The sequence below is a fragment of the Phoxinus phoxinus genome, assembly GCF_949152265.1.
Source record: "Phoxinus phoxinus genome assembly, chromosome: 17".
In the NCBI taxonomy this organism is placed as follows: Eukaryota; Metazoa; Chordata; class Actinopteri; order Cypriniformes; family Leuciscidae; genus Phoxinus; species Phoxinus phoxinus.
In genome coordinates, this window is record NC_136892.1 from 1,237,689 (window position 1) to 1,252,364 (window position 14,676).

At 39.2% G+C, this 14,676-nt stretch overlaps 1 protein-coding gene across 12 annotated transcripts in view; it reads right to left on the reverse strand.

The window, feature by feature from the left end:
• Positions 1-14,676, reverse strand: part of jade2 (jade family PHD finger 2) — an 87,209-nt gene that overhangs the window by 41,024 nt on the left and 31,509 nt on the right. For 6 of the 12 annotated variants that reach the window (XR_013794466.1, XR_013794467.1, XR_013794468.1 and 3 more), the window contains 2 exons: positions 12,801-13,295; positions 6,103-6,220 (listed from right to left, as the gene is read on the reverse strand). Coding sequence is in view for 6 of the 12 variants with exons in the window: in XM_079584995.1 (XP_079441121.1) it covers positions 6,103-6,220; positions 12,801-13,295 (613 nt within the window). In the remaining 6 variants the exon portion in view is untranslated. Of the gene's footprint in view, positions 1-1,781; positions 2,164-2,686; positions 2,892-6,102; positions 6,221-12,800; positions 13,296-14,676 lie in introns of those variants that run through there. The other 6 variants (XR_013794469.1, XR_013794470.1, XR_013794471.1 and 3 more) reach the window with 4 other exon arrangements.

Here is a 14,676-nt window from a genome sequence, read left to right on the forward strand (position 1 = left end):
CTGCTTCAGAGATGTTTCTCTCTTCTGTATGTGCGGTGCAAGAAAAGCACAGGGGAAGAACTACGAGCCTTGACGTGTGTTGCCAGATCTTGCTAGAAAAAGCCAACAACAAACCCTTAAAAAAGCGAAATAAATCAAAATGCTTCGATGAAAATAATACCAAAATATTATGACCCGCACCTCCTCATGAGCTTTATGAGCAAAGCTTAAACAAGCCCAAAAACGCTTATAATAAGTGGACATGGCAACACTGCAAGAAAGCGCTCAGCAAAGCAGCCAAAAATTCTTGGACATAAGTTTTTTGTTGCTGTAATGTTGCTTTTGTCAGAATAGAGCATCACAGTCCCGCCCACAGCCCGAGAGAGCTTCGGTGCCGGAAGTAAATTTCCCATTCATTTCTCCCATTGACTTTTGGAAAAATCCGTATCTAAAGAGTTTTAGAGCATGTCTGAGGATAACCAGCTATGGCTGAACTCATAAGCATACAACATAATTTCGAGTGAAAAAAACGAAGAGAAAATCCAAAAAAAGGCAAAGGTACAAGACTGTGTACATATTTTCATTTCCGAGCGAAGGAACTACTCATCCCATAACCCACCGCGCCTCACTGAAGTCGACTCAGCCACAACCGCGAAAGAGCCTTACCAAATAAATCAATAATTTGACACAAAATATTAATTTAAAAAGGAATTTATTGATTTAAAAACGATTTATATGGCTTCCGCTAAAGAAAACAGTCCGTCCAGTCTCTACGGTTAGAATCCTGCTTCCATGGCAACGCTCTGTTTTTTCACGGACCTTCGCGGGGTTTACACGACTTCCACCAATCAGATGCATCACTGTGGGATTGTGGGATTGTTCAGGATTGTGGGTAATGAAGTACTTATCGAAGACATCGTGAATAAAAGGCATTTATCTCAAAACAAGGTTAGTGCCCCATGAACCTTTGGCATTTATATGAGCATATACAATCGCTTAGTACAGCCGTAGCTGGTTTTAAGTCTACCATGTATGGTTACGTTTTTATGGCTTATACCCCAACTGTCAATGGAGAAATTGTATTGAATTCTTACTTCCGGCACCGGCCGTGGGCGGGACTGTGATGCTCTATTGTGTCAGTCCTGAAGCTTTACAGTGTGTTTAAAAGACAGTTCAAGAAATTGTTTCATATACACACATGACAACTGCTCTCTCTGGGTCAGCGCCAACACAGACCTTAATGTTCGCTGCGATAATATCGTGTGGGCGTTTAAATCGAGATCGCAATCTTTTAATGATTAATTGTGCAGCTCTATAACTTATACAAAAAGTTAGCTATTAAGATCAAATAAAGATAAAAAAAATATATTAAATAGGCACTGGTTTTACATGTCTGACATTTTTTAGAGGTAGAAAGTTGAGTAAAAAGTGCAAACAGGGTTGCTGCATATAAAAAAAAGATTTTTTTTTAGACTTGTATGTATGTAAAAGTTTGTAGTTTAGAGAAACAATGTTCATAAGTGGTTCGTTAAAAAAAAGTTTAAGTCACTGAAATAAGGCCATAAAACACATATTGAACAAGACTTTTGAGAACTGGATCTTGTAGCCTAGAGATTTAACAATATATTGCTTAAAAAAATGTAAGACAATTTTTGCGTTGCGAGGGAGTGTCGATGGCCATGAATCGATGGGATTCACAACTGGGAAGACAAAGACCCTCCAGTAATAGTCCAATCAAGGTAAATGTGACCGTGAGGAACCAAAGAAAGAAGGTGAGAAGATTAAAAGAATGTTTTTTTTTTCCCCTTGTTTGTAGTTTATTTCAACACAACATAATCAATACACAATGAAGGTCAAAGACACATTATTTAACACACGAATCTAAACATAGACGCTTGAACTGTCAAACACCTTTGTGCCATTCCCGGAAACAGTTCCTGTTTGACTGAAGACACAAGTCACCCGTACCTGGTATTGCCAATGTGTCTGCTGCTTCTTTTGCCCTGAAGAAAGAAACTGCCCCACCATCAGTAGTCAGGGATTCACCATGTTCATGTCAAATACTAGCTCAATTTAGCTGAAAAACTTGCTGATGTTGGCACAGCGCGGTCATAGAAAAACAGTTTGAAGAGAACGTGTGAAAGTTGGAGTCCGCAGGACTCATCAGTAGTGTCTATCTGGTCCCTGGATTTTAAAAAAAAGAAAAAGAAAAAAGAAAAGAAAGAAAAGGTGTGTGAGCATGCTGATATCAGGAGAAACTATTATTGCATTAGTAATCACTATTAATATTACCCACTCACAACAAAAACATGATTTGTGTAGTCATAGAGGCACGCATGCATTGTATTTATTATCATACATGCAGGACAAGTCATTTTATATTTTAGAAATTCAGTTATTATCATCAAGTTATAAACAGTATGTCACAGAAAACACTAGTCTAAACATTCTTAGACTTTAACATTCATCATATTACAGAGTAAACAAATTAATTTTATATCGTATTATGTTTTATATTATAGAGCAAAAAACCTGCTTTATAGGTCATCAGATGCAATGAAAGGTTGCTTATATTATATATTTCAACGTTTCACTCGATTTCAATCTGGAGATATAATAAAAAGGAAAGGGAAATACCCAAATAGTAAAATGTGTAAAAGTTTATGTAAAAATAACACGCTAACTAATGTGAAAATGAATCACTTACTGGTCAGAAAAGATATCCTCCGCTGAACCAAGCCGCGCATCGCATTCTTCTTCTTCTGCGGTAAAATCAAGGCTTATTCCTCGCAGCGCGTCGTCTTCCACACTCGATGAAGAGCAGAGGGAATCTGATGAAGCCTGAAGCTCGGTTTACTGAGGTGACAGGCGTGGACCATTACCGTATGAAGGAGGTGTGGCCACATTAATAACTATAAGCAGAGACTTGAGAAACTGTATGTTGGGTTCATACGGATTACATAAACTGATCATATTTGTTGTTGATTTGACTTAATTTAAAAGTAGACATTTCAAGCATCTCTCGTGTGGCATATTTGGTTCGGTTCGGTTCATATTTGTGACGCATTTCAGAAAGAAGATCATGGAGACTGAGACAGCAGAGAGCGCACCCTGTTTGTTTTCTTTATTTAAAAAAAGCATTTTTTGCAGTTTTGTCGTTATTGTGAGTGTAAACAAATAAAAATAGACCCTTTACAGTTTCGAATGATCTTATCTGTATGGCCAGAAATTCAAGTTCTTTCCGCTGGTATTAGACAAGCAAGTGATCACGTCAGTGCCTACGTAAACTCAGTATACTATAAGAATAGTAAGCACATGGCAACATGTAACAGTGCGTAGTGAAAGTTAACACCTATGCATAATTGGATGTAATGTGACACGTCAAATGACTGCATGAAACATTAAAGTACTGCTCAGAAACAGAAGCTGTTTCTCAATGTCAAGGAAGGATCCTGGGAAGCCGGAATTTCGAGGATGCTACATCATCCGTCACAGGACTGTTCCAATGTCGAGGATCCTCGGAATTTCATCCAAGGACGGAGTCCTTCATTCGGAAAATGTCTCATATACAGGAAAGGATGCATATGTGTATCCTTCGCGCTCCCAAATCACCCACAATCCTATGCGCGCAGCTTTGTTATCTTGTTCAAAAAAGTGGGACAATTTAAAAACCAAGTACAGGGTGGGAGAAAAGTGTGGAAATAATTGTTTATACACATTTTAACCTTTTAATGCATGAATTATGATAACCTCAGTCAGGATTTTTTTCCTATGTATTTTTATTGCTTGAAAAACAAGATTTGATTTGATTTTTATTAATTTCTTTACACATTTTGCACAGAGATTTTCAGATGTCCACTTGAGTTCAATAGCTGTACAGCAACCAAATCAGTAGCACTTCCATTTCTGCACCAAAAGCGGACCTTTTCACTGACGTAAGGACGCGCACTTGCTAGCCTGTTCTCCGAATGCTAAAGCCTCGCCTAGCCTCTGAAGGAAATGACTCGGAAGGACCACTCCTGCCAAGGAAGTATCCTTAATAATAATAATGCTTTATTTATGGGGTTACTGGGGTAAAGGCTGCACTTCTGCTGTCCCTTCAGCCCCATCTACTGTTGGAGAGCGGATGTGCTTTTCATCAGTATTAGGTTGTTTACATCAGTGTGCGGACGTAGCACACACGCTATGTTGCAAATATTAACCGGTTGATGGAAAACTAATCTAAAAATGCATTCTAAAAATCTAAAAAATCCGTTGCTGTCATTAGTTGTTTCCAACCATCTCGAAACTGGTCATCTTTAAGCGATTGAGTTAAATTTGCACTTTCCCATTTTGCTTGAATTTGTCCGTTCTCGTCTTCAGGCGACTCCCCCTCCCCTCGCTGACATACTACATAATAAAAAAGACAGTTGCAAACTGGGTATTACCCAAGACTTGGTGCAACAATGCCTCAGGCCACATGTACACTGCAGGTCTTCATGCCCAATTCAGATTTTTTGACTATATCCGGGGGTTTTTAACGACCCGCTTACATCTTTTAAAAGTGAACCATATCTGATATCTGCATTTACACTACACTTGGCGAAACGAACAAAAAACAACATTGTGATATCAAGAAATCAATTTCAATAGTACATTGTATTTATGACATGAAATTCATAGAAACATTTTGAATGCAATGGTTTAATCCTTATATATAGTACAAATTCTTCAAGACAGTGATTATGAACACAGATACGCTATAAGTGTTAGTGTGTACTAATGGTCTCGTGGTAGAACCTTTCTTTGGCATGTTAGAGGTTCTTGGTTCGAATCTGACCACTTTTTTTTTTTTTTCTCATTAAAACCAAATGTGTTCCTCAGAGATTGTATATCAAGAGCAGGGACATGATTGTGTGCATTATTTTTGTGATTTCACAGGAACGAATAGAGTCTCCACGACGAAATCAATACTCTGCTAGTCAACTAGAGAAGTTTAATTTGTTATAGGATATATCTGTCCCGCAAAATCTTTCAAAAAGTCCCTTTTTTCAGTGACGTGCGGCTCGCATTGACAGGGGAATATCCGATCTGTCCGCTTACACATGCACGTATCCGATTCATATCGGATTTATTTCCACATATGAATGAGGCCTGAAACCGATCTGAGAATATGCTTTCATGCTTATGGGTCATATCTGATCTGGACAAAAAAAAAAATCGGAATTGGGTCACTTAAACCATGCAGTGTAAATGCGGCCTCAAAGCATATATTTAGGACTTTATGGCGTTAAAATCATGGGATTCTAATTTGAGACTTTCAAGATTTGTAAGTAAGATGAAAACTTTGTAAAGCGGTCACTATGCTACACAGATTCGCATTCTCGTACTCGCGGTGTTGTCGCTGGGATTGTACATTTTCATGTGATGGAAAATGTTTGTTGTGTTTCCCAACCGTCCATCGGCATATTTTGCAGACCGTCTGGGCCGGATCACACAGAAAGGGTTTTTGCATTCCTCTACGCTACTTTTCCACTGGTTTTATAAGTAAACGTGCTAGATGGATGTGTTCCGCGTCGCATGCATGACACGGCATTATAAAAACATGGTGCTCAAGTTAAAAAAGTTACGTCTCAAAAGCTTGTTCAATGTTCTTCATCTCGTGTGTCCGCAAAATCACGTTGTGTAATGCCATCTTACCTTTTTTTCAACAATTTGCTCAGCTTTGGAGGGTAACGCAAGTTCGGTTCCCTCGTCGGCTCTTAGAAAACTGACTGGATGTTGTCACATTTATTTCTGACTGGTAGGTTAGATAATTTAGAGTAAAAATGCCCAGAGCCTATCATCTTTATCAACATATATATTATCGCAATCTTGATATGATATCGTTCATCGCCCAGCCGCAGTTTGAGCAGCTTCTTTCACTGACCATGTGTGTAAAAAGGACAAATAATACATTTTTGAAGGGTCATTTTGAACCCTATTTCAGCCGTACATGAACTTGACTCCCAAACACTGCTTAAAGCTCTCGTACGCTTCTCGCTTCGCTTCAATTCCAGCTTAGATATTGTGCTATCAATTAAAACCGATAGATCAAGGTATGAAAAGAAAAGCATGAGGGATAGTTGTGAAGAGTTTGCATACCTCCAGCCAGGTCCTTCTCTAAGAGCTGGATCTGCAGGGAAAAGATCTTCTCCTGAAGGTTGCATAAAGAGTGCTTGATCCTCTCTCTGCGTGTGACCATGTAGCACAAGTTTCTGACCTGAAAGAAAACACACCAGTCACTGAAATAGTTATGATTAGGAGTTTCTGTAAAACCTTGGTGACTGAGGTTTGTGTACATTTAGCACCTTTGCTCATTTTTTTGCCTACAATGACTCCAAATATGAACATTATTTCCTAAATGTTTCTACAAATGATTTATTCTTCGTCATGCATCACGTTTTATACATTTTAGATCATGTGCACATGAGTAAGAACATCTGCTCCACCCACAGTTGATTTAACTCAACCTAATCAGTGACTAACCTTCATAATCAATAATAAATTCATTTGCTGAGCACCTTTACTGTAGATCAGGGTTGGGCAACTTAGGTACTGGAGGGCCACTGTTTAGCTCAACCCTTATCAAACACACCTGAACAAGCTAATCGAGGTCTGCAGGATTACTAGAAAGCAACGGGCAGGTCAGTACTGTAAACATTAACCCTGAAAAAGAGGTTTTCATGATGACGATACAGTTTGGAAGCTAGTGAATATTCCTGCAAAGACAGTAGCGTCATTCCATGTCAAATCAAACACATTTCAGAAACATCCCTGGCTCAATTTTTTTAACTTGTTGTGAAAGACAAACATAAATAGTAAAGAAAGACAAAATATTAAATGTCACAGATGTATATTACTCAGTAATCCACTGTTGTGTGGAGGTGTGTCAAAATTTCAATTTCCACCTGAGGTTTAGAGCCAAATAACAGGGTGTAAAAAAATGACTTTAGAAAGACGGTAGCATCATTATTATTATTATATCTTTACACAGAGATTGGTATGTTTATCAGTGAAATCTGTTGACTTTAGCAATCTTGGTTTCATTATATGCCAACGGTGACAGTTCAAAAATGGGGAAAAGCACTTTGTGTTATTTTCCCCAAGTTTGCACGACTGTAACTCAAGAAGTAATACAGATATATTAATATCCTTTTAGATTCTGTTTTTTTTAACAAACATTTCTTTTGGTATCTTCATTTTAAAGGATCTATATGGTTAAATCCTATAGATATGGAGATCCCAATGTTATTTTTTTATTTCATCTATGTTGATTATATGAAAAGTGAACAGCATGAGTAAGATAGGATCATAAGATTTGCGCTATATCGGGAGACATATGGAGTGGGTTAGACATGACTTTGACCACTTCATTAAGTTTTGTTTTGTAGAAAGCCTTTCTTTAAAGTGAATTTCATTTTGTATAAATTATATCTTAATTTTAATCAATGTTTCATCAACCAATTGCCTGAATTTAATAAATAAGAAGCAAATATAGCAGAGAAATATAATCAGGACGTGGAGGTGCCGGCGCGATCACTTGCATTGCGTGTGAACTGGAGCTCGTCTCATAAATGAACCGAAACTCAGCGCGATATATACATAGAAAGCTTGAAATGTCTACTTTTAAACAAAACGATTCAAAACGAAAAGAGACAGACTACTCTCTGCTTAAAGTCCCCGTGAACCGGAAGTTACAAATGACCAGTGTTGTGACGTATTTCCAAGTGAAAGGGAATATTGAACAGAGGGCAGGGTTTTACTTTAGTGCTCCTCCTCTCCATCTCTCGCTCATAGCAGACTAACGGCTTGAGGGGAGTCGCCACGCCCTTGCGCCATAGCACATGACAGGAAGAGAAGAGAAGTCGTTTCGAGGGGGGATAAAGTATTTGATTAAAGATTATAAGGGTACATTACATTTTTTTTAATTAAAGGTAAAATATGCAATGTTTTCTGCCGCTAGAGGGCGCTACATTTCTATCAATATGCGGGAGACTCCCGGAACTTCCGGGAGACTTCTTGGGATGTCTGTATTTCTATCCTGAAATAATATCGCCATTATAATTATTGATTTTTCATTAGGCAATTTTTTTGCTCCCTCAGCTCTTGATGCGCGCGGTGGGAGCGCGGCGCTGACAGGTGTGGTGTAAAGCTGCTGTTTAAATGTGTTCGGCTTTTCTGTTTACAGAAACATGTTCTCTAATCTGTTTAGAAGATTTAATACAAAATATATTAAAGTTTTATATCATTTTGTTTATTTCATATGATTATGATGACCAACATCAACACTGTTTTACTTTGGCACTTTGGCTAAGAAAAGTTGACTTAAGCATTTTGGTTCACAATCTTTTAAGTTGTTTTATAAAAAAAATATATATTTTAAGTTATATTGTTGTAAACCAATCAGGGGGTTGGTGTAAAGCTGCTGTTTTATTTAAAAATGTGTTCTGCTTTTGTGTTTACAGAAATTTTCTAATTTTGGGATAAAATATTAAGTGACCTTTTTTGTCACTTGTAATGAAGCTTGCTTATTAGTGAAATTATTAATATCATGGAATGGTAATTATTGTCTTTAGCCTGGAGTTATGGCTCTCAATATCGCAATATATATCGTTGGGGGGAAAAATATCACAATGTAATTTTTTTCCAATATCGTGCAGCCCTAGTTATCATGTTACTGTATTTGTCGAATTCATTGTTGTGATAACGCTGCGCAGTTTTACGAGTTCTAAACAATTGTTGTAAAAGTACATTCGAACATACCCACATCATTTGCCAAAAGACAGATTCATCTTTATGTATAACACATGCTATATTTATTTACATGGCCATAAACACCAAATGTGATAAACAATGTCAATAAACTAAACACAAGCCTAAAGCAATAATACTTTCCTTACATAAACATAACTATTATATTATATAAAATTGACCCGTACGTTGATGGGACTTGAGCTGCAATCGGTAAAGAATAATTGTGTTCCATAACAAGCTAACGTTTGTTGCTTGATAGACGCTACAACCACAACTTCCGCATTTGTCCAGGACTCCGCGCAGTGCGAGCGGAAACCGAGGGTAACGCGGATATGACGCATTGACTGGCGACTCCAGCACACGCCCGTTTCCTTGGTTAAAATCGCAATTTTCTCACGATTTAAAAATAGTTGGAAACATTTGGGATATTGTAAGTGATCAACTGAACAAAATATATAACACTGGCCTTGTGATTTTGGGATATTTTAATGCACAAATATTACATATTGTACCTTTAATGAAGTGCAGAGATAAATAATTTATAATAAACCAGGGCTCAACATAAAAAAAAATCCCCACTGGCCCCCGGGGCCAGTAGATCAGAGTTTTGCTGGCCCCTTCTATATTTTTACTGGCCCTGAAAGAAATATAAGGAAAAGCATGGGAAACCATTTCTGGCATATCAGAATGGGTGCTGAACATAATGAAACGAGGTTACTCGCTGCAGTTCGCTCGCAGACTGCCGCGCAGGGGCGGACTGGGAACAAAAAGTGGCCATAACACATTGGCTCATTAATGTGCAGAATAATTTTTAACCCTACTTATAGCATAAAAATATTACATAAAAATATTACACAATACAAAAATAAATGCTATTTAAACATTTATTTTAAATAACACAACACATATTAGATAATATTTGTAAAACAAAGGGAAACAAACAGAAGAACATTAAGACACACAACAATATTAATATAACACTATCAAGACATTTTGCATGAACATGAATCCTCATGGCATAGGCTACATTAGGCTATCATGTGATATTAAACTTGCCTATTTTCATCCAGCTTTTCATCCATAGACAATTATGTGCAATTATCTGCTCAGATAAATTCGCAGTAACGGATCAATATCTCTCTCTCTCTCGCTGTAAAATTAAACGTGAAAGGGGGCGTGTTTCAAGATATTCAATGGAGCAGACCAAACTAATTAACAGGGAGGGAGGGCAATACACTCACATGCACACAAAACACACTCCTTGTCGGCCGCGCCCGCGCGATCGATTCACTCAGCCATTAGCGTAGAAAATAAATGTAATATTATGATTTCCGTCATTTTTAAAATATATTCGTGTAGCCTTCCGAGTGGGCCGGCCCACATTGGCCAGTCCGCCCCTACGGTGAAAAGCGAAGAAGTATCACATCTAACGTTACTTCGCGCCAAAATAGCGAAACTGCTGGGAAAAGGGGCTATAAAGACGAGTCGGGCTTTTACAGACGCTACTTTCTCGTCCCCAAAAAGGGTGGTGGTCTCAGACTCATCCTAGACCTCAGACGTTTGAACAAGCGCTTGTGAAATGCTCGTTCGAATTGCTGACAACCAATCCTCGCGCAAAGTCGCCCGTGAGATTGCATGGTTTATCTCAGTGGATCTGAAAGACGCTTACTTTCAGATCCAGATAGCATCCCGTCACAGGCCATTCTTGATATTCGCCTCCGAGGGTCGAGCTTATAAGTAGCCTACAATGTCCTGACGTTCGGTCTGTCCCTAGCACCTCGCAGGCTCGCACGTTCACGTAGTGCATGGACACGGCGCGCGCTCGCCCCCCAACAACGGAGTATGCGAATACTGAACTACCTCGACGATTGGCTGATTTTAGCTCAATCGGAGGCAGAGCTTATAATTCACAGCCGGAATATTAAATAACCTGAAGTAACATTGACACTCTTCGGGCCACTGTGTGTGACGAAGTGCTGTTTGTTTTGCTGATAGCCAGTCAACTGGCCCGACATACTCTTTTACTGGCCCCGGGCCATCGGGCCATTGCTTATGTCGAGCCCTGATAAACACTAAAATATTACATATAACAATACGAATTGTAAAATTTTATTTCATGGCGACTTTAATATAATGCGTATGAAATGTGCATTTCTCTCTATAGGCGCGTTCACTACTGCGAAGATAGCGAGTCAGCATCGTCAACTTCATCTTTGCAGCCGACACTGACACAGAAAACACTAGTTTATTAAAGGGGTCATCAGATGCCCATTTCCCACAAGTTGGTATGATTCTTTAGGGTGTTCATGTAAAGTTTGTAACATACTTTGGTTAAAATTCCTCAATGGTTGTGTAAAACACCCCTTTCACCTCCTCAAAATCAGCTCTGTTTACAGTGACCTGTTTCGGTGCATGTCTCTTTAAATGATAATGAGCAACTGCTCACCCCACCCCTCTCTTCCATGGGGGATGTCAAATGGCTGGGGGCAGAAATATGCTAATACGGGACTGTCCGTCAGCGGTCGGGGGCGGAGCATGGGCATTATGCCATCATAGTGCTCAGAAAATCCAAACGGCCTGATTATTGAGAGTGTTTAGACTTTTTGAGGATTAAAAAAAAGGAGTGAGTGGATTTTTTTCATTGTATGGTGGTTGTGTCCACACACTGCAAAGACACATTTATATCCAAACACCATATAAAAGTGAATTTTGCATCTGATGACCCCTTTAATAAACAATTAAAATGTATTTAATATATTTGACATTCATAATCATTACTTTTGCCGGTTCTTTGTGACCGCTGTTAATGTGAGTTATTGGCAGCGTCACCCTCTGGTTACATGAACGCTAGTGCTGTGTTGAAAAAATCGATTCACCAATTCTGAATCGATTTTCATATTAATTTCTAAAGATCGATCCGTAACTCAGAGGATCGATTTAATAACAGGCCTATATTTTCCCCATAAACACACTGAGACATGGCGACCGGCAGCGCTGCGGTCTCTCTGAATCCACCATAGACAGTATATAAGACTTGTTGACCAGAAATGAGGAAAGAGCCGTTCACATAGTGCGTTTTTTGCGCGTGCAAATTCGTTTTCCAGCCGCGCGGCCCGCGCCTCTGTTCATGGTTGCATAGCAACGACAGACGCAACAGGAAAGCACGCGCTTGTGGAAAGGAGAAAGCGGTGCAAACTGCGCTCTCCATGATGACGAGGAAGTATCATCAAAAAATTTATTGATTTCTAGCCCTTGCATTAGCTTTACTACTAGATATATTCATTGAGATGAGAAATAAAAAGCCGCCCTGTACAGCTATGATCAGCTGTTCGGCCGAGCTTTCCATGTTGTTACGGAAAGGCCGCTGGTTTTTGTCACATGACCTGTTGAGATGCATTGAAGTGCTTCTCACTGAATTTGCACGCGTATAAAACGCGATATGTGAACGGCCCCTAAAGTGGTATCGTGTGCGGCTGTATCTAGTTTAAAAGGCCTTTTAAATATGAACGCAGTTTAGGATTAAATAAAAGGACAGTCAAGTCAAACAAAACACGTTTTATCTCCTGTTTAGTTGGTAACACTACATTAAGATACCATTCATTAATATTACTTAATGCCTTATCTAACATCAACACATTGAGTGAACAATATATTTTTACAACATTAATGTATGTTTGTGAATGTTATTTAATACAAACACTTGATTGTTCATGAACAGTTAAAACTTTTGAAAATTTTATATTTTAAGAATATAAGATCGGATCGGATCGGATCAAATCGAATCGAATAATGATAATCGATTCAAGATCTTGAGAATCGGAATCGAATCGATTCTTGAAATTTGAATCGATACCCAGCACTAATGAACGCGTGACCACCGTATGAGCGCCGAAAACATGGGTATTTTTTGGGACAATAATCGCACAATTAAATTAAATCAACTAATCGAATATTCGAAAATCGTGGCTCATCCCTAAATAAAGCCTGAATAATAATGTTCAGGAAACCAGTCTGAAACGATCATTATTGAGAGATGCTCCGCTCACCCTCTCCAGATCCTGACGCAAGTGAGTGAAGAGGTTGAGTCGTCGATACAGAACGTCCTGCTCCTGCTGGGCCAGATTGTCCACCTCGTCCCTCTTGAGGACCACCAGCGGCTGGTTTAAGTTGGCCTTTCGTCGCAGTTTCCAGTACTGGAAGAGGAAGTCCACGTGAGCATCCGGCAGCGAAAGGCTTTCCGCAACATCCTTGGGATCCACTAATGTGTAGAACTCATCCTCAAGCTCTTGCAGCTTCTTCTTGCGTTGGCTGGCTTTCTCCCGCTCGGCTTGCTCCTGCTTCAGACGGTCCGAAAGCATCCCGGGCAGATCCAGGCGCGGTTCTGCACTCAAGCCGCTGTTCGAGCGCGAGACACTGCTGTGCTCCAGACAGAACGATTTGAAGCGCACCTCGTCGTTCTCTGCCAGAGTGGTGCGCATCTCTAGTCCATTGTCAAACGCACAGGTCACGTGGAAGGCTACGGCGCAGGATGGCATGGAGCACTGGGTAAACAAAACGGCATGATTAACTGTCATCATTTACTCACAAAACAGGAATTCAGGGACCAAAGCTTTTGAGCTTCCATAAAAATATTGCAGTAGAACTTGCTTATACTCCCCAATTCTTCTGAAGTCGAGTGACCAGATTTAAGCGATTATTCGTGAAATTTTGTTGATAAATCAGACTGATCTGATTCTTAGGTTCAGGGGCCAGTTGTATTGAAGTAAAGTAATGGCAAATGTTTTTAAAAAAACAGCTTGTTGAATTGCACTACTTGAAAAAATATGCATTGCATTAACCCTGCCTGCATTTTGATTAGTGCTGTCAAACTATTAAAATATTTAATCGCGATAAAACACATTAATGTCATAGTTAACTCGCGATTAATCGCACATTTTTATCTATTCTAAATGTCTCTTGATTTCTTTTTGTCCCATTATTTTTTCTCATTTTAATGCTCTTATCAACATCGAAAAGTGGATCGGCTTGCTTTGTGCAAATGTTTTTTATTGAAAACAACATTGGCATATACTGTGTTCAATTTCACACTAACATTCTCACTTGGAGCAAATAATCTCTACACTGTCCATCAATAAAAGGGTGAAAGAAATACTGACGAGGTAACGTTACCGATATTGACGAGTGGGCGTAGAAACGCATCAGCGGTGTGTGTGTGTGATTGGCCATCAAGTGGTATTTAGACTGGACGATGATAGCTCAGTTCACAACGACACACACACAGATCACTTTGGTCTTGTCAATTGAACCCTTTGGCAACTTTTTTAAAGTAAACTTTCCATTCAGAATCTTATTGGCATCCATTTCGGCGTCTCGCGCTCATCATCCGTCCACTCAAAACGAAAAACGTTAAAGGGGGTCGCACACCGGGCGAGAAGCACTCTTCTCGTCCACTCTTTGGCCGGTTCGCAAAACCAAAAGTGTGTGCGGCGTGCCTGTTGTTTTGTTTCTGGTCTAGCTAGATCCTGTGTGGTGTTGTAGTTTTAATAACGTTACTAGTTGTTGCAAAAGCATGTGAAAAAAACCGACAATGTTCGCTAGGCGTTAATCTCGCGATAAAAAAATGTACGGTGTTTAAATGGGTTTGCGTTAACGCCGTTAATAACACGTTTAACGGTCAGCCCTATTTTAATGCATTGTATTTTTAGTAGTGATCGACCAATATATCGGGCCGATATTTTGCGTTTTTTATGTGTATCGGCATCGGCGCTTAGAACAGCGCATACTAAATGAGGCAAGGGTGTCGAGTTACATTCAAGATATTTTAAGGCAAGAAGAAATTTAAAAAAAAGTTTAAATATGTAATTTTGGTGATCAAAGATGAGTTTTAAGGGATACAATTATTGACTACACGGGGACTTTAAG